This window comes from Periplaneta americana, chromosome 13, assembly GCF_040183065.1.
Source record: "Periplaneta americana isolate PAMFEO1 chromosome 13, P.americana_PAMFEO1_priV1, whole genome shotgun sequence".
NCBI classification, from domain to species: domain Eukaryota; kingdom Metazoa; phylum Arthropoda; class Insecta; order Blattodea; family Blattidae; genus Periplaneta; species Periplaneta americana.
This window is the reverse complement of record NC_091129.1, coordinates 89,560,528-89,581,047: the sequence shown is the minus strand read 5'-3', so window position 1 is coordinate 89,581,047 and position 20,520 is coordinate 89,560,528. Positions and strand designations below refer to the sequence as shown.

Genomic DNA, 20,520 nt, shown 5'->3' with positions numbered 1-20,520 from the left:
TTTTAAATTTAAAGGCTGCACGTCTGCTGGTTAAACAAAATAAATCGGTATAATTATTTTGATCATTACTGCCTCCCATTTTCCATCCCTTAATGTTCGTATTTCGTAAAACTCAGTCTTATCTATTGACTAAGGATTAACATATTTCCATATACACATATATTTCCATATATATAACAGATTATATTTCCATTTCGTACAATATTCTGGTCACGAGACATAATCATATACTTTGTCTTTTCGGGATTTACTACCAAACCTATCGCTTTATTTGCTTCAAGTAAAATTTCCGTGTTTTCCCTAATCGTTTGTGGAGTTTTTCCTGACATATTCACGTCATCTGCATAGACAAAAAGCTGATGTAACCCGTTCAATTCCAAACCCTCTCTGTTATCCTGAACTTCCCTAATGGCATATTCTAGAGCGAAGTTAAAAAGTAAAGGTGATAGTGCATCTCCTTGCTTTAGCCCGCAGTGAATTGGAAAAGCATCAGATAGAAACTGGCCTATACGGACTCTGCTGTAAGTTTCATTGAGACACATTTTAATTAATCGAACAAGTTTCTTGGGAATACCAAAGACACATATAGATTACTGTAATATTTGTTTAGTTTTTGGAGGTGTCTGTCCAGAGTGCACAAATACTCGGGCGTGCATGTTTACTCTTATGTCCTACCCATTCCACTGCGACAGAGATAACAGCCGATTTTGCAGCGGTGAGAACTCTCTTTCCAGTTCACATCAAGAAAATCCATCTGCCAAAATCCCTGGCGCGACCTATAGCAATTGTAAATCACATGCCTAGTGAGCTGTAAAAAGTCTAAAGTAACGTTAATTCTACATAGTTCGGATAATCGATGTCTTACTATATAAAATAAATGTAAAGATGCTTATCTTAAAGAACACTGTGGTGATATTCAGATAAGTCAAAATATATTAGATTATTTTATTGAATATATTTCAGTCAAAATGACTTACCAAGATTTTAAAACAACAACAAAAATTTAGACATATAATAATTTATTGATGTTATTAATAAAATATATTTCAAACATTTTTGCCAACTGGCATCTTCAGGCATAGATTCAATATCTCATATAGGCCTACTACAGTGGAAACATATATATTAGCATATTCAATTGAAATAGATAATTAAACAAATTTTAAATCAGACACATAAAAAGCATATTATAAAATAACATAATAGGTGTGTTAATTATTATATTACTCTTAATTATATAATGGTGAAAGCCAAATAATTCGTTAAAAACATCTCATTCAATTATTGCACATAATAATTAAAACAACTATCTTTACACAGAACAAAACCATTAAATTCAATATGTATAGTAATATAAACATGTTTAATTTCTGTTAATGTTTAACCTATATTCTAAAATTCATTTGAGTAAGTAATTTATGTATGTTAATACAGTGTACCCCGATCATATAAATATTTGTGTGGTATTGCAGTTAAATGATTTGACATTATACCTCTTATAATATGTAAAATATTTGCTGTTATAATTATATCAGTGTTATATGGTCGTGTTGTTTGTGTTGTCATTGATAAACTTTGTTCATTCATAAATGGTTTATGTAGACAGGTCTTGCCCCTCTACTATATCAGTAGTGAACTGAGAGAAGTTCTTAAAAAAAAAAATTGAAGTCTGGGTAGATCTGCTCAAAAGTGTTGATGAAAAGCTTCCAAATTTATTGATAGAGTTTATTATATGTATCCCTTGTAGAGTGCATATATTGAAAGATTGTTCTCCCACATGAATTCACTGTGGACTGATAAGAAAAACAAATACTAGCTTATAAAGACAGTAAACTCAATGCTTGTTGTGAAATCGGTTTTGATTAAGGACTGTATCATAATTATTCATGACTTAATGCTTCACAACAAACAATAGTTACAAAAATTCGTACTGTATTGTACGAATGACTGATTTATAATAGTGTATTTATTCTCAGGTGAACCTATTTTGTTTGTGAGTACATTTTCAATTAATTTTGCTCAGTGTATTCTGTAAGTATTTTATTTTCAATTGTTTGTTGTTTAGTCAACTGTCCGAAGACAGGTCTGAACTTCACAAGTGATACCAACAATGCATCACTTATGAGGCAACTAGGCAATTATAGTATTTAATTTGATTTAAGTGTATTGTTTTAATCTGCTCAAAGACAACATGGATAAGCGCAGTGGAAAATATACACCAAAGCTCAATTTTAAATCAGTGCTGAATGCCCGGTATTTTTTTTTTTTTTTTTTTTTTTTGCTTCGTATGTACCTTAGCACTGCTGTATATAGTTGGTTTTTGTTTTGCTCATTGTTCTTGCCATCGATACTTTGCGGAATATGATAGAAAAAGCAGATTAGGAATGCAGTCCGAGGCAGGAGGTAGCTATTTAAAGACAAGAGTAGCAAATTGTTCCATTAGCTAATAAAAGGTGGCGCTTCATGCTGCTTTATAACAGAGCAGTGCTTTATAACATGTTGCAGTTTAGAAGTACGTCTGAAAGATGGCGTACGTGCTGCTATTACGTAATATCAAATTACGCAATCAGCTGTTCACGTGCTTGTAGAGATTATGTATTTCAATTTTCTTTCTGAAGTATCGGAGACATAATGCAGCAAAAGTGCAGGAGAAAAGGTAACGGCCAACGACGTGGATGAACAGAGTTGTTTCCAGTAGAAGTGGCAGTGTACTTCGCCGGTATTTCACACAGTCGGCGTTTAACAGCGAGTCTAGTAAGATGAGCAAACAACGTGTTATCGTTACACACCCGGAAGTGCCGCAAGCAGCAATAGATTTATTGAAAGAGCGGTACGTATTACGTAAGTACGTAATTATTCGCCATGCGTAGGCCAACTAGGTACCACTACAAGGGAACGGAACACATTATTTAATATGGCAGTTTTAATATCAATACTGCAGTTCGATTTTTTCAAAGATATTTAATCTATATATTTACAGTAGTACTCTTCGAATTGCCATTAATAATAAATCAGATAAAATGAAACAAGTTTTCATTATAGATCTACATAGTACGGCCACCGGTGCCTATAGGCAGAAAGCGCGAGTCTTGCTCCTAGGTTGGGCTCGGTGGAGCATTCTATTTCATTTCTTCTCCTGTCCTTTCTTTCAACCCTTCCTCTATTGTTACGTCGTTTTCTCTTTCTAATCATAAGTGGCGAAGCTCTTAAGAGGCTTTGCCTACCCAAAAAATTTGAGTTGTATAATAATAGGTAGAAAAGCGCAAAATATGCATATTTTGTGTGTTCGTTCCATGGATGCTTATTCACTACAGAAACTCGTTAGTGATTCGATTCTTAGTCTGCATGAGAGGGCGTGGTATCTTTCACAGGCACCTTCGCACAATTTACACACGCACTCTGCACTGGGCTCATGGTAGCCTGTCGTTTTGCAGATCTTGAAATGAAAACCGTGCACTGCGAAGCGTGTGATGGTGTGTCTGAGTTCGTAGTACGGTCTCTTCCACTCGTCGGACAGCATGGCCTCTGTTGTATAGAAGTCGCTCCATATTTGTGACCTCTTCGTTCGGAGTTCCTGTAGGAGATTCTCGTACTGGGCAATGGACGGGAGCAGTAGTTGGTGTCTCAAATCTTCGATATAGAAGGGTTCCCTTGACATTTCGTAGCATAGTCGTGATGGAGCATATTTTGATATGGATAGGGCTCTTTTAATAAATGTTGCCTTCACTCGTTCTATGCGTTTTAAATTGCTCTTTGTAAGGTTCTCCCATATGATGTTCAGACCATATTGCAATATAGGGCTGATTTTGACTTTGAATAATGTCATGGCTGTCTCTAGCGATAATTTGCTTACATGCTGTACTTCATGCATTGCTTTTATAGCATGTATGGTTCTTTCATTTACATGTTGTGTATACGTATCCCCATGCGTTTGGAGGGTGATTCCTAAGTACTTGAATTGGGTTACATTTTGTAGCTCCCTGTGCTCCAGACGGAATGTATCTTCAGCTGCTATTCTTCCTCCTCGGCGGAAGATCATGGATACGGTTTTGTCTACATTGAATTTGAGTTATACTATTCTTAGTAAGAGTAGGCCTGTAAGTTCGTACACTTGGTTGCACTCCGATCCTTCCATATCCATATTAAGTTATGTTGGCAGTATGGAGAGAGCAGTACGAGCAGCGAGGCTTAAGGCAAAAAACCTCTAAAGGCATGGCTACGACCTTGACTCATAAGCTTGAAGGAGGGGGATGGAAAGGGGGTATCGAGTCGCTACTCGCTACTATAGTGAGCTCACGAGATCAGCCCTGGTAGGAATGTGGAGTAATACCAATCCTACACGCAGACAACATCCAGCGTAACACCACTCTTGCTCGCAGAAAACGACATAATGACACACTACTAACTACATTACAGTCGGCCCTAACTGACCAATGTGAAAACATTCGATAAACTTTTAAAATATAAACTAACAGTTTCAACTTACAAAACACACCAACACAGAGCTAGTCTCAAATTATATAGTTGACATTTTCAGCCATAGAATAATTAAACATCATGTGGTGACTGTGATGTCATTTGTTTAGTGTCGTAAGACTTATAACAACTTATCTTATCTCGGGTCAGTTCTAGGAAGAGCGGTGCTTCATTCATCAATACCTCTCCGCACTGCACCTAATTAAAATACACCTCGCAGAGACTTTCTCATAAGCTCCCCACAATACATCTCCGTGCGAAAGGAGGCTATCGCTATATTGGTGTTCTCCAGGGGCGATTTCTCAGGGCATGCTATGCTTGCTGCGCAAGCCCAATATTTTCGTAGAATGTGTATTTCTCAAAATGGCGTTATGTACATTAAACTTTATTTTGAGTTTTGGAATACTGTATAGGTGTAATACCATCTGCAGGTTGCACACCGCAAATATCGCAACGCTTGCTCGTTTCTTGGAGCTACAGAAAGACGTAGAAATAGCGAGAATATGATGCGCGCGCAAGTGCCTTCCTCCTTGGCCCGTCCTAGGCACACATGCTTCTGTTATGTGTTGTTTGAAGCTCTGGTCCGAGAGCTACACAGACCAGTATTGGCAGCCGGAATGTGCTGTGATTTGCGAGTGCAATGTAATTGTATGAGCGGAATGCATATGTTAGCTGCTGCATGTATTATTAATTCTTAAACATTAATTTGAAGAATTGCAATGAGTTCGGAATTGTGTGTCATTGAAACCTTATTATTAAATCCATTTTCTTGAAGGACTATTCAAGAGAAGACAGACATTATAGAGAATATGTGCGCTCGTTCAGTGCAGCTCAATACAACAATGTATATTGGTTGGCAGGGTCGAAAAAACTAAATAAACTGTTTTGTTGGCCATGTTTGTTATATTATATCGAACTTCTACATTTGATAAGCGAATATGATCCATGACTCATAATGATTTCATAATTATAAAATAAATTATTTATGTGGGTCTGATTATTTTTATTAATTATTATATCCTCCCATCTTCCCCTATGAATAAAAGAGCAAGCCTAACTTTCGTGACTAGCATTCGCCCCTGGTGTTCTCTGAAAGTGTTGTGTTGTTGAGTTTAGTTTAAACACAAGTAGGTGTGCGCTCCATTGGCATTTAGTTCCACTTTCAAGCGCTAGAGGTCAGTGTAATTGAGCACACTGTAATATTCCTCGATAATCAGCTGCTTCTATTCTTCGGAGTTGATTTGATGTTAAGGAAGGCCCATGTTTCTGATCCATATAATAAAGTTGGAACTGCCATTGTTTTATAAAATTTCAAAATTGTCTCAGGTCTGACTTTCTTTAGTAATGTTGATTGTATTGTACCTAAAAGTTGGTTAAGTTTGGCTATTTTATGTCTATATTCCTAAAGATAATTTTGAAAATGAAAATCTTCGAAATTATGATTTTTTATTAATTTCTATTATTAGGCCTGCTCTATTTTTTGGAGATAAAATTTATTAACGTGTTATACTTAAGTGAGCCCTAGCGGAATTTTCGTAAATGACAAGTATTTTCCCTGTACCAAAAATGCAATACAACCACCTGAACTTCTCATGTGCTAGTTTCTCCGAATTTTAAAATTTGATGAAATATTGATGGGCACTGCCTCTGTGGCCCTTAAGAAATAGCCCCCCTTGTAATCACATCTAACTAGTTAGGCCACTTGAGCTGTAAATAGAATGTACTAGGTATAAAGAATGGTATTGGTGCTATTTTCGAAGGTATAAAAAGATGCAACTTTTGGCACTTCTGCATAACTTGTATTAGGCTATCTAGTGCATTAATTTCCCATGCTTAACCCTAATCTGCCTGGTTTTCTGACATGTGGCGATTTTTGTAATTTCTTCAACATTTGTTCAAACTTACGTCCTTATTATGGAATTAAACTCGGTTTTGTTTAAAATCATCTACTTTCAAAGATAAGGGGTGGTACCATACGGTACCACTAGGCAGATACGGGTGCAAGATTTATTTTCTTCGGATTTCATCATTTTAAGTCGTTATTTATTGGAATGACAGAAAAACTTCACTATATCATTCACTATCTTTTATTATTTTATTTCTTGTATGATAATGACAGGGCAAATAGCAAGGGTTCGCACCTCAATGCTCCTTGGTTTAGTTGCACTTCCTAAGATTTTACATATCATTTTTCAAAACATTTCACACAGAGTCCCACTTCGCTCGTAATGCATTGTGTGAGTATACGAGGACAGCCAGCCAGCCATTCGGCCAGCCAGTCCTCGCAGGCTATCAAAGTACGTACAGTCGGAAGGGTAGGCTCTTCATATCATGTGGTAAGTTGTCGAGCATTTCAACGAGAGGTGCTGCACATTTACCATAATCAAATTCAAAGTGATCATTTGCACTTACCCTCTTCCCTTGGCATATTTCAAAAGATATCAGATATGCCCATAAGCAATGTTTAGGCACCATAATTGAAGCCGAACCTTTTCCCTGATGAAATGTTTGCAGGATGACGTCTATAGGGAATCACACATTCATCAAATTTCATACGTTGTGCCAGAATGTAATTTTTCATAAATCTCTCCATCAGATATATCAGAGGTCGGAGCTTTGACATTTTGTCTTGTCAATCTAAAATTTGGTATTATCGGTACAATGGACCAATCGCAAGATTTTTTCAAATTGATCACACCACATGCAATTGTAAACTAATTCATTGCGTGTCCAGTGCAGTTTCCTAGAAGCATCTTCTGCTACGTACAAAACTGTAGCCATTGAAGAGAAGAATTCCGATTAAGGACTTCATTTCTAAAGCTGTTATTTGTAAACCTTGTACATTTAGAAATAAAGCATAACGCTGGGTTTCTGTTACAAAATAAAATCAATAACATTACAGTCAAAGAATACTTCAAATAATTCTGTAGGCTATTTTCCTCTATAAAATGTGTAATCAACTACAGGAAAAATGCTACTGTTAGAAGGAGAATGTTCATCATGTACCTATGAAGTTGGTTTTCGTGTGAGTTTGATTGTTTCCTTCGTGGTTACGCTTTCCTTCTGTATTTTGTGAGCACGAAATTGAACTAATTGTCCTCATCTCATCTTCATTCTTAGACTCAAACCTCTTTCGATTCTTCAAGTAAAAGTTTTCTTTATGTTTTCTTATTTCTTCTAACTTTCTTTATTTGTCACATCACTATCTTCATCACAGTTAGATAATTCATATGCCTTTCATCGTAATAAAATTGATTTCCTAAGAGATTATCAAGTAAACCGCCTGTATCTTCCTCTCTATAATCTTCATCAGAATTCACTGTGACGTCTGGTGGTTCAATATAGATAGTACTTAGATTATTATACTGTCAACCTCTATGATTGTTACAGCTTCAATAAGTGTTATGTCCCAGGAATCATAATAAATTATCAATATGAATGCTATAAAGAGGAAAAATCGATTCCTTTCAAAATGCTACGGCATCTACCTAGTGGTACCATACGGTACCAGACTAACTCTACGTCATATAGGCTATATTTGGCAGTTTATATATTTATAGTGAAAACATGAATTTAATGCTTTACTATAAGCCTTTTCCAATATATGAAATGAGAATTTATTCAAAATTATAATCCTAATTGAATGTATTCAAATATTTACTTCAAACAGATAACAAAATTGAGTGATTCAAGGAAATGTATATAATTACCGAATGCCACTACGCATACCAAGCCAAATAACTTCAAAATATTCTTTTCCTAACAAGGACTGGAATGTCAGTGAGTAAATTAAACAATGAGAAATTGTGAAAATAATCATTGTTGCCAATACAGCGACTGGAAACTACTATATGTACCTGTGGTACCATACGGTACCGCTAGGCAGATTCGGGTTAAGTTCAGAGTTCGAGATAAAGCTATTGAAGCCAGTCATTCATTAGCTGGGAATAAGAAATAATATATGGTGTACTCATTTCACTGCTTATTTAACATTTCTCACAATTTTCTTTGTATGACTGAAGGGGAGAGTGATTGAGTTTTTCATTGTGTCATCAGTATCTTGCATTCTCTTCTTTTCTCAGATATGATGTGTATGTTTGTCCTGAGTTGCCATATCCTACACGAGAGCAAATATTAGACAAAATTAGTGGCGTTGATGGAGTGTACTGGTGCTGCAAAGAAAAGGTGGACAAGGAAATGTTGGATAAAGCAGGTATGACTTCTTTCATTCATTGATAACTTACTATAGTTTTTAAATCTCCTATCTTGACACTTCTTAAACTTTTAAAAATCTATCTTCACACTTCTTACACTTTTAATCACTTGCCATTCCTAAAAAAAATTACATTTAATCATTTCAAGTACACTACAGATTTGTCCTTCAAAGATATGATATAACTAAGTACAATTTGCATGATTATCTATTTAATACCAATATTCCACTCGAAATTTGTATGAAAGCACAGCAACCTGAGAGGGAACAAATTTCCAAGTCAGTCTGTGTTGCATGGGATGGGTCATAGGTACATAGGTACTTCAATTGCATTTCATTTATTGTATTCTAAAGATCTTATCAATCCTCGCCTATGGTTTAGTGGTTAGCCTCTCTGCCTTCCACTGTGGTAACCTGGGTTCGATCGCAGTCTAGGCTACGAAAGAATTTGTGGTTCATATAATGAGCGTGAGGTGTTTTTCTCGAGGTTCTCCCGTTTCCCTTTACCATTACCATCATTCCACTAATACTCTACAATGACTCTCACTCTGCGAGATCATGAGCCAGGTCTCCAAAATAAAAATTGACAGAAAATTGTACACAATCGTGTTTACTAAGAGCTTACTGTATACAAGCATTGTAACCTAGCTTTGAGATGTGAAACAAGTAAAAAATTATACAGAAATATATGATACATAATTATTTTTAATGTATAGTATATAGGACTATTCGAAAGCCAAAGAATTGAAAATACTGTAAAATTCCTTAAGAAGTAAGTTCATAGAAAAATAATAACACAGTTTTGTTTATAAAAGAATGTGGTTTATTCCTGTAAACCAGTTTAAAAAGATTTTAATATAGTGCCAGTTTTCTTGGCGTTATTATTAGTAGCCTCCCTTTTTGAGAATGAAAAAAATCATGTGGAATATCTTCAACATTTATTAAAGCTTTCACAATGATGGCAAATTGCAGGGTCCATATCTCAATCCATTTTAGTGTTTTGAATCTACGCTGGAACTATCTCTGTAACACTGAATAAAGCCAATTTGCATTTGTAGATGCAAACCCATTAACAGTTCATCAGTTGAATATAAGGTACGAATATGGAGAAATGTTGTTAATTCTGTCTAACTTTTTCTCTTGGCTCTTCAAATCTTAAAGATAATTAGGCAGTGCATTGAGGACTGTAATACATGGATAATGAAATCTTTTGTAACACTGAGAGCAGTGGCGCACCCATGGTAGGCAAGGGGGTTTAAGCCCCCCCCACCCCCCAAAATAAAAAATGGGGGAAGGTAGGAAAACTTTTTAATGCCTTGACGCATGTATACTTATTATTGTGGAAAGTGTGTGGTCTTTGAAACATTTATTTTTAAACAGGCCTGTATGTGAATGGGCTTTTTACAACATACTCATACTCTTTTTTATTTAAATAAAATCGAACTTATGATAATGTTCGAAGTTCTATAACTTATGCGTGTCTAGTAGCTCCAACTGTTCCAACCAGCCAGTCATTTCTCATTGACGCAGTCTGTACTTTTCAAACCACCCACGCTTCATGTAAGGCTACAGCTATACAGCTTTAATGTTGCTCTATGATGCTGATTATAAATAGCCCCCTCCCCCAAACCATATTTCTGGGTGTACCACTGGCTGAGAGTAAATGGAAATCTGATTTGTGTCTTGTGTTACAGTTACGAATGTTCTGATTAATTAATAGAGTTACTGAAAGTATCTTTATTTTTAATATAAAACGTGATCACTGAAAGAATGTACTTAAAAGGTAAGGTCAAGGTTTCCAAATTTTGGAAAATCTTTTTACAAGCCATTCTTGTATGTAGGTCTACATCTTCTATTATTCTCAGGGCTTATTTCGTATAACAAAAATATATTTACCTTCAGATTAGTTGAAGGGTTCAGAGCCATAGTGGACCAAGCACCATTTATTAAAAACGGAGAAAGCAAGGGTTAAACTTAATTGGATACCATATTTTAATGAAGATTGACATGTCATTTAGTTTGAATGTGTATACTTTATATTACTTGCTATATGTTTCCATTGAATTAAGGTGATAACTTCATTTTAACCCTTGTTTTCTACGGTTTTAGTAAATGGTATTTGGCCCACTATAGTTCTGAACCCTTCAGTTGTTCAGAATATTAATCCATATTTCATTATAGAATGAAAGTATGATACTAATAAAAGATGAGGATCTTAATACATAGGTTAGCAGGCATAGCTTAAATTTAGGGGTATTCTGTGCGTGTGTTCCAGTTCAAATGATTATCCAAGGAACTGTGCTTATAGATTCGAGGTGAATTCCATTTAATCTACTAATACTGAAATTGAGCACTATTATTAAACATGAGATTTATATGTATTAAAAGCGAAGAATGCCAGTGGGCATATTAGAGTGGATATGGTGTCCGTTGGGAGGATTTCTTAGGCCTGAATTAAGAGTCTGTGAAATCTGTTGTTGTTCAAAGGCATTTACATCGTCTTCACTCTTACTTGCCGATAAAGGAAGACAATATTGTTCGCATCCGTAGCTCTCCAATGCTACACATGTCTCCTGGATGGCGCTAAATAAGCTATAATATCGGCAGTCTCTGAAATCTAAAAATAGGTAAATAAGTCGCATGGACTGGAGCATGCATCATATAAACTGGTTCTGACTGTAAGTGATGGTAAGGATAAGGAATTGTTTCAGTTTTAAATTCTGAAGAGTGCTATACTGAGTATAAAAGTATTTTTTTTCTCTTGTGTGGAGGAGGGACCCAAAGGCTTGCACTGCAGCCTGAGACTTATTGTCCTTACCATCCTATTCTGTGAATGATTGGGTAGCCAATGACCTTGCTCTTGTACAAGAACAGCACGCTGCACCGTGAACTTAACCGAGGCTATTGTATGGATGATGTTGATATCTGAATTCATGATGGCAAAATGAGTCCGAGGTCCAATGCCGAAAGTTACCCAGCATTTCTTCTTCAGTTGGTTGAGGGAAAACCCCGGAAAAAACTCCATCCAGGTAACTTGTTCCAACCAGGATTTGAACCCGAGCCTGTTCGTTTCATGGCCAGACGAGCTAACCATTACTCCACAGCAGTGCACTATAAAAGTGCTAAATTTAACTTAATTTATCTTCTCTCAATTCTCCAACATTTTTAAATAGCATTACACATTTACAGCTTAAGATGTTTCACTTCTGAGTCACGCATAGAGACTGCATAGTCATTTTTGATTTCTTATATATTGTAACTCTGCCTTTATTGCACTCTCAAGCTCTTCCAATAAAAATCCTACAATTTTTCAGGCCAAAATTTGAAAGTGGTGTCGACTATGTCTGCTGGATTTGACCACATCGATGTCCAGGAACTAAAAAAAAGAGGAATCAAGTTTGGTCATACACCCAATGTTTTGAACTCTGCTGTGGCAGAAATAGCAGTGCTTCTGTGCTTGGCCACTGCTAGGAGATTACACGAAGGTCGTCTGAAGATTGAGACGTAAGTTGGAGGTGGGAATCTGAGGAAAGAGAGTGTGCTGAGAAGAATTTCTTAATTGTGACGTAACAGATACAGTATCAGATTGTACTTTTTATGACCCATGGTACTGCACATGATCTGGGAAGAATTTATTTTTTAGCATTCACATGGTGATGTTATTTAAAGAGCTAGGTATTTACGTTTTAAATAATGATTGTGCTTATCACACAATTGTATTAGGGTTCAAGGAACATGTCACCAATTTTGCGGTAGAAAAATTTATTTAAGAAATTACGTGTGAAAACTATTCACTTGTATTGATAAGTCTAAAGGATATTGATGGAGGTGCTGAAACTGGCTGCTTGTGAAAGGTGCCTAAATGATTTTCTAGGAGACTGTTCCATTCGATGACCAGTGTCATCTAATTTGTTTTCTGTGAGAGGCCTACACTATTTCTTTTATTTCTTTGCCTCGACACTTCCCATTGCCTGAAATTTATTATAAAGATTATGGATTGTTCTACGTGATGAAATAATTTTACACTCAGGAATCTTGTTTCAAACTTCCTTCTGGTACTACACGTTGTTCAACAGTAAATATTTGATTAGCCAGGACATGTCCGTATTTTGAATATTTTGAAGGTCTGTCCTGCCATCTGTATTTATTTTTGAAGATTTGCTAAATGTCCTTATTTTTATGAAAAATACCCAATTATCTCATTTTCAATAATAATAACATTTTAAAACATAATCCTGAACTGTAAATAAAACTTTAATTTTTCGTCAATATATTTTATTCTTAGACTGAACTCACTTCAATGGTACAGTAGTGCTCCAAGTATAGTGTCACTGCTCAATATTCTCTTTGGAAAACAAGCCATGACAGATCATGCTTTATTCATAAAATCGATCGATGGACATGCATATCGCATGTTCCACGGCACTATCAGTAATACGAGATTGAACTAATTTCAGTTTTTTTTTTTGCTCCACCTGAAAATCAGTATCAGTAAAACTGTAAACATGAGAAATTATTCTTCCGAATGTAGTGAAGGTCATTGTTTCAGTCATCTGTCAGCAAGTATATGGTGAGTGAAGTAGTTTTGTAATTAGTCATACATGTAAAGTTTGTTGAAAAAGAAATAGGTTGGTTTTTATGCAAGTTTCTGTATACAGAGCTGGCACTAAAAGGTACTGTATTGTAGTTGTATTTTTTTTTTTTTTTGAACTGTATTTTAATGACATTCTTTTACTGTACAGATCATTATTTAACATATGCCTATGCAAATTAACGAGTAATGTCCATTCTTAAATTTTACTTTTGAATCTAGGAAAATCCTAAGGAATAGGGCATCTATCTACCAATGTTTTTGTGTCCTGCTTTTTGAACCAGGTGTCCTGTTTTTCACTCAAGAGTATCTGGTAACCCTAAGTATTGGAGGACATGACATATCTGATCCTGCAGTATACCGAAGCACAGTATAAAGGGGTTTTAGTGTGTTATGTTTGTGTAAGCAAGCAAGTGAGCAAACAATATCGTTTTGTTTCCATACTTTCCTCAGGTGAACGGAAAAAAATACCTACATTGAGAGAAATGATCCATACATGTCAGTAAATAAGGAAACTGAAGGAATCGAAAATAGTACTACTGTAAATGTATGGAGAAAATGTTAATTGCGGGAATATAAAAGCAGCATTCGATTGTATTTGAAAGTAATTCCCTGGTGTTATGTTTCACATTTCACATTCTTTCGATTTCATTTTCCAGCTCTGCACTTTATTATCGATCACAAATATTATTTCAGAATTTGTTTCTCTACAGCAACACTTGGGAGATAAGTGGTCCTCAATGGTTTATGGGCCAGGACATTCAAGGATCTACGGTTGGCATTGTTGGATTTGGTGGAATAGGACAAGCTATTGCAAAGAGACTCATTGCCTTCGATGTGGGACAACTTATTTACTCAGGACACTCACCCAAACCACAAGGTAAACATTTGGTTCGTTTGCTATGCTTGACCTACTTGTATTGTAAAAATTAAATTAAATTATGGTTTATTTAATGACGCTCGCAACTGCAGAGGTTATATCAGCGTTGCCGGTGTGTCGGAATTTTGTCCCGCAGGAGTTCTTTTACATGCCAGTAAATCTACTGACATGATTTACATTTCACTTTGATTTTAATGATCTGCTAAGCCAATTACTACTCTTACTTATATCATTATTTTGAAATAATCAATCTTTATGGCTTAACAAAACGTACAAAAAACAAGTTACATATCACTGTTTTTATACATTTACTTTTTAATTTACGTTTGCAAACGTTTTCACTCTCCAAAAGGGCATCATCAGGCATGAAATAATATACAAATATCTAAAATCAGATGTGTAGAAAGATGTACAAAATGTGTATTGTGTTAGTATGAGAATAATCTGTGTGCGTGAGACTGTCATATTGTGGTTATACACATGACTATTAAAAGCAATAAGTATTATACGTGACATGAATTATAAATATTTATGATATTTACTCCGTGAAAAGATTTATTAAATCTACATACTTAGACTTCAACAAACAAAATTTGATAACACAAGCTCAAGGGAAAAAATGGAACTCTCTGCATCATAATCCACAGTTAATTCCCGATTTACCACGAAAATCGTCTGTAGCTGCATTTAGATTGGCAACAGGCCATGATTTTTTGGCCAAACACCTGCATAGAATTGGAATATATCCGTCTCCTAACTGCCCAATGTGCAACTCAAACCAAGAAATGGATTCGGAACACCTCAAAATCTGTGATTCAGTGGCTGGCCATTATAATATCTTTGAAAAATATTGGAGTGCAAGAGGTCAAATGATTTTATTGTCAAACGCCTGGCATTAGAAAACAACAACATATTTATGATATTATTCCTTACTTAATATTTTTCATATTAAAATTTTGGAATTTGCAGTTATTAGAAGAGAAAAGTGGTTGTTAAAAATTAGAATGACACCACTGTCTGTACAGACAATTGCCACTGATAGCTGTAGGGATGTCAGTTCTACATGCTCACTGCCTTTACCCATAAGGAGATACTTCTGCCTCTGTGTTCTGTAAGAGACTGAATAAATTCAAATTTCTTGTTTATGTTCCTTAATTAACTGGGATATACCGTAAACTGGGGCAAAGAGGATCACATGTGGTAAAGTGGATCATATGTGTATTGTTAGATAAGTCAGCGCCACATGGATCACACATGAAAAGAAAACCTTTCTTCTATAAGTGCCACTAAAAATAGTTTTCTTTGCATGTGTGATCCATGTGGCGCTGACTTATCTAACAATACACATATGATCCACTTTACCACATGTGATCCTCTTTACCCCAGTTTACGGTAATGAATTATTTATCCTGTGATTGAGGTTCTGGTTGATATGTACATTTATTATCAGGCAGTACATCTCACTTAATGTGTGTCAGAGGAAGAATAATTGTTTGTATACATCTGAAGTCTGATTAGTGTAATATGCAACTAGTTGGCGATTGTATGCAATGGAGGGGGGGAAGGAACTGGTCACCCTACCCCACTATCTCCTGGCCTAGTTGCCTCATAGGTGGTGCCTTGTTGGTATCACTTGTGAGGTTCAGACCTGTCTTTGGACAGTTGACTAAACAGCAACAATTATTAATTATGGTGTACTTAATCACTTAGTTAAAGTTTGTGTGACTGTAACCTGTGTATATTTTTTGTGGCCTTACTTTGTTTATGTTGTGATTTTTTCTTTTTATTTCTATTATTGTATTTGTATTTCTGGCAGTGCGGAAAAGAAGCCCTGATGGCCTTAACTACACCAGAATAAATAAATAAATTGTTAAATTCCAGGGCCATACTGTGGCCACAAGAATTGGATTAAAAAGAAAATCACGACCCCCATCAGGATTAGAACTCACGACCTTCTGGCTTACAGCATTATGTCTTAATTGTGATGCTACCACGCACCCCCGTATTAATGCTATGCATGCTTTAAGTGTTGTAAATAATGATCAGAAGGAACAGTGTGACAAAACTTAGAATAAATGCAAATTAATATAATAGTTGTTGGTTTAATATAAGAAATGTTAAACTAGTGTCGAACATTAACATTTCTTTGACTTGTTCACGTATTTGATCATACATGTGTGTATGTGTAAATATAGTAGTGATTTCAGTGATCAAGAAACATTAGATATCTATTCAAATTTGATAATCTATTGTCTTCATGATACTATACTTTTACTAAATAAATTATAGAACTAATTTTTAAAACTGTTTAACCTTTCATTACTCTTTCCTTACAGCCAAAGAGCTGGGTGCAGAATTTGTTTCGTTTGATGAACTGCTGAAACGAAGTGATTTTGTGATAATTGTTTGTCCCTTGAATGAAGAAACGAAAGAGATGTTCAATGAAGCAGCATTTAACAAAATGAAACCGAATGCCATACTAGTGAATGTTGCTCGTGGAGGTGAGTGTAATAATTTGAGTGAAACTCCTAACCCCGAATTAGTGAAGTAAGTTGACTGAAGCTCTTGGGGAAACTGAAAAAGGTTTATACTTCAAATTCGAAATGAGCTGTGAAGTTGGCTGTAATTGTAGGAACTGAAAATATTTTCTTAAATTTTCGAAAAGTAACTTACATTAGATGGTTAGTTCCTTTGAAGTTATGTATGCTTAATTTAAAAAAAAATGACTAAGAAACAATGTGTCACTGCCATGACCATTATTACTATTAGACTGTGATCAAATTGAATTGTATGAATTGCCCCTTACATTATAATCAAGGTTGGAATATCCGACATTATATGGATATCGAACCATGTCCCTTGTGTTGTAGCTCTGTCACTAGGAGCACTGATCAAAGACACAGATCTCTAGCAGACAGCATTACAGTAGTTATTTTGATACAGCGCCCTGTCTGTGCTTAATTCAAGAAGCAGAAATGTCAATGTAAATTTCATTATTGTTTTCCACGTACACAGTATACTGTACATATCTCAATTTTAAGTGCTGACCAGATAATGAATAACTTATTGTCATTTACGTTGCAGGAATTGTTGATCAACCTGCTCTAATTGAAGCACTGAAACAGGGAAAAATCTTCGGAGCAGGCCTTGATGTGATGACACCAGAACCACTGCCAACGGACAGTCCATTACTCAGTCTTCCAAACTGTGGTAAGCTTCTGCTCTGAACTGAAGCCAAACATTTGCTGTCTTGGAGAACCGAACAGCTTTATTCAATATTCCTCTCTCGGTATTCTAATGCAAGAAAGATATAGCTGTCATTTATTTCACCCAATAATTTGGAAATTATCTTTGTTACAAAGATAATTTATGACGAATTTTACACCAGTGAAGGAAATTTGTTAATAAAATTGGTTCCTGACAGCTTCATATATTGTCAACTATCATCTTAAACTCTGTTAATCTGACAGTGTGATAAAATTAACTTCTGAGGAGGTAGCATATGTAAGACAGAATTTATTACAGCTCTTTTCCTGTTTCTCATTATAAATGGTATAAAAAAGAGAGTGATGCTGTAAATAAATCGATTTGTCTACATTTTCATAGAAATCCACATTTTAAGCTTTCATACCAAAGACGTGGTTTTAGGAATGCAAAAATTCACTTTAGATTTCTTTGCTGGAGTTTATTCATATTAAATTTCTACAGATCAGTTCATTCAGGAATGATGCGTATGAAGTATACAAAAAAAAAAGCTGTATTTAAAAATAATACAAAATGATACTTCCCGTCCCTTTATTCTAATAATTTTTTTCATGATTTTATCTTTTAGAAGATCATGTGAGCCATTGTTAGCAGAAGTGGTGTAAGTCAAAAATGGGTAATGAGGGTTAAAGTAAACATTCTGTAAAATACAGCGCAAAGTAGCAATTAATATTCAATTTATTTAAACTATTACTAGTCAGTGGAAGTACATAAATACAGGTCAGCGCGCATCAAGACTATCAAAGCCTCACACAACATCCGATTCAATCACATATGTTTAAACCAGCAGATCACACAAAAATACACACAAATACACATAAAAAACACATCACACATAGCTCAAAAAACTAAAACCCAAGCACAGAAACTACACATACAGAACAACATCAAACACCTACATTGCATGAAAAACAAACATAACACAAACGCATACAAAACATATCTACATCTAGCACACATCACTCACCATACAGAACTTGAAGAAATCATTACACACACCAACGAAGTAATATCGAACATCAGCCACAAAATAAAGAAACGACACAATACCAAGATAGCAAAACTAAAAACACAACAAACAAAAACACACAAATCAGAACATAAATTCCATCCAAAAATACACAACACAACAAACATAACCTTCAACCGCAACGAAACCATTCTACTGGAAAAAGGATTAAAACATAACATACCACACAACAACACAGGACCAAAACAAAAAACACAATCATCAACACGGAAACAGCAATACAAAACACAAAAACATAACACCAAGAATACATCAGACAAGACATCATAAGACACATAAACAAAATACACGAACCCAACACAAACAAAAGAGAACAGATAACAATAAAAACACAAAAAGCAAAACAACAACACATAATTAACACGAGTAAGTCCGCTAGTTAATCGATTGCTTAATGCTTATGAAAATAGAGCTTGGAGCGCTGTATCGCGAGAAATGCAAAAAATCACCTCAAGCTTCGTGATTGTATGATATTAGACTGTGATACCATCTTGTAAATCATTTACATTATACGACGTTGTCTTCTATGTGAATAACCAATTATTCAGAATGATTCTGTTAAAAGAGAATGGCTTGAATATAAAGTCATTTCAATTTTGTACAATTTTTTTCTTCTTTGCAGTGTTGCTTCCTCACGTGGGTAGTGCAACTATCAAGACACGCACAGCTATGGCGATTCTAGCAGCAGAAAATCTCATTGCAGGTCTGGAAGGCACACCAATGCCAGCACCTTTCTGATGAAAATTATATGCTTTAATTGTCTATGAATTTAGGTAATACTGTAACGCCTAAAAGAAATACAAATGAAAAAGAACTGAAAAATGAATGTAAATAAGATAATGGTGAACAGTGTATTTACTTTGTCGAGAAAGTGATGGCCCACATTTTTTCCTCAGTAAATATTTATTCCAGAAAAATGAAAATTACACAGATTATAAAGGGATATATTTTCTACATACCCTATTTTTCCACATAATCTCCAACTTCTATGGCCTTACAGCACCAAGAAAGAAGAGCATGTTTACCTTGTCTGTACAGTTCTTGTTCTGGTTATGTAGTGGAGTTCTTTTTGCTTTCTGCTCAAAATGACAGACCCTTGTTTCATCACATATTATGTTATGATTCGTGACAAAAATCCCTCCCCTTCAGCTTCAAAATGTACCAACAATTCAAAACAAATGCCTTTTCTCTGAGACTTTTGTTCGACTGTGAGACTTCATGGAACCCAGCTCGCACACAGCTTTGAATATCCGAAAACATTGATAATTGCATTCACATTTCCTTTGTTGACTGAAAGCTTGAGCACCAGTTGTTGACTTATAATGCCTTGATCCTCACGAATGACAGCATCAGCACAATGCAACATGTCAGGGCTAACTGTCTTGGCTAATTGCTCTGTTAATCCTCTTCCTAAAGCTTTCACTCTTCTTGTTAGCGACCAACAGTGCTCATGTCAACAGCAGGCCTGCCATAGACTTCAGACAAAAGATTGTGAATATTCACTACTATTCCTACTACCGCAATTACAGCATGTTGTTTGTAACGAGTATCACTGATAGACACCATTTTGTGTTGCAGCAGCTTCACTGTCTCTTGTAACATGTTGAAACTTTGCGCAGATATGCAAGAAACTTCAAATACCGGTAATTAGTACTGACAAATTTTGTATTGCTAACACATAGTTTTGGCCGAGAAAAAATATGTGGGGCATTTAATTTGTGGACAACTCACGTATATTATGAAAGGTTATGGTAGCTTTATATGTACATATATTGGTGATGAAATCTGTGATTAGAGGAAATATTTAAAAATTGTTATATAAAATATGGATTTTACAGCTAATTTCTAACTTGATTTTATTTTTTGTGTGAAGATGTTTCAAACATGTACAGAATCTGAAATACAGTAATATTTTCAGAGAAATATTATTTTTGTTTACAAAAAGAATTATTGTTACCTCTTTCTTTAATAATACCAGGGCTCGAAATGACATTTTAATGAATCAGAATGCTCTGTTATTTTCGAGGACATAGTGGTGTTTATTATGATGGTGACGCAGTGAGGGA

At 35.3% G+C, this 20,520-nt stretch overlaps 1 protein-coding gene across 1 annotated transcript; it reads left to right on the top strand.

Annotated features, from left to right (window-relative positions):
- The first annotated feature begins 2,532 nt into the window (after positions 1–2,532).
- LOC138712095 (glyoxylate reductase/hydroxypyruvate reductase-like) lies at positions 2,533–20,377 on the top strand. The gene is made up of 7 exons (XM_069843489.1): positions 2,533–2,830; positions 8,559–8,689; positions 12,004–12,193; positions 13,994–14,160; positions 16,497–16,661; positions 17,245–17,370; positions 19,077–20,377. The coding sequence occupies exons 1-7, from the start codon at positions 2,676–2,678 to the stop codon at positions 19,190–19,192; spliced, it is 1,050 nt and encodes a 349-aa protein (XP_069699590.1). The 5' UTR covers positions 2,533–2,675; the 3' UTR covers positions 19,193–20,377.
- The last annotated feature ends 143 nt before the right edge of the window (positions 20,378–20,520 follow it).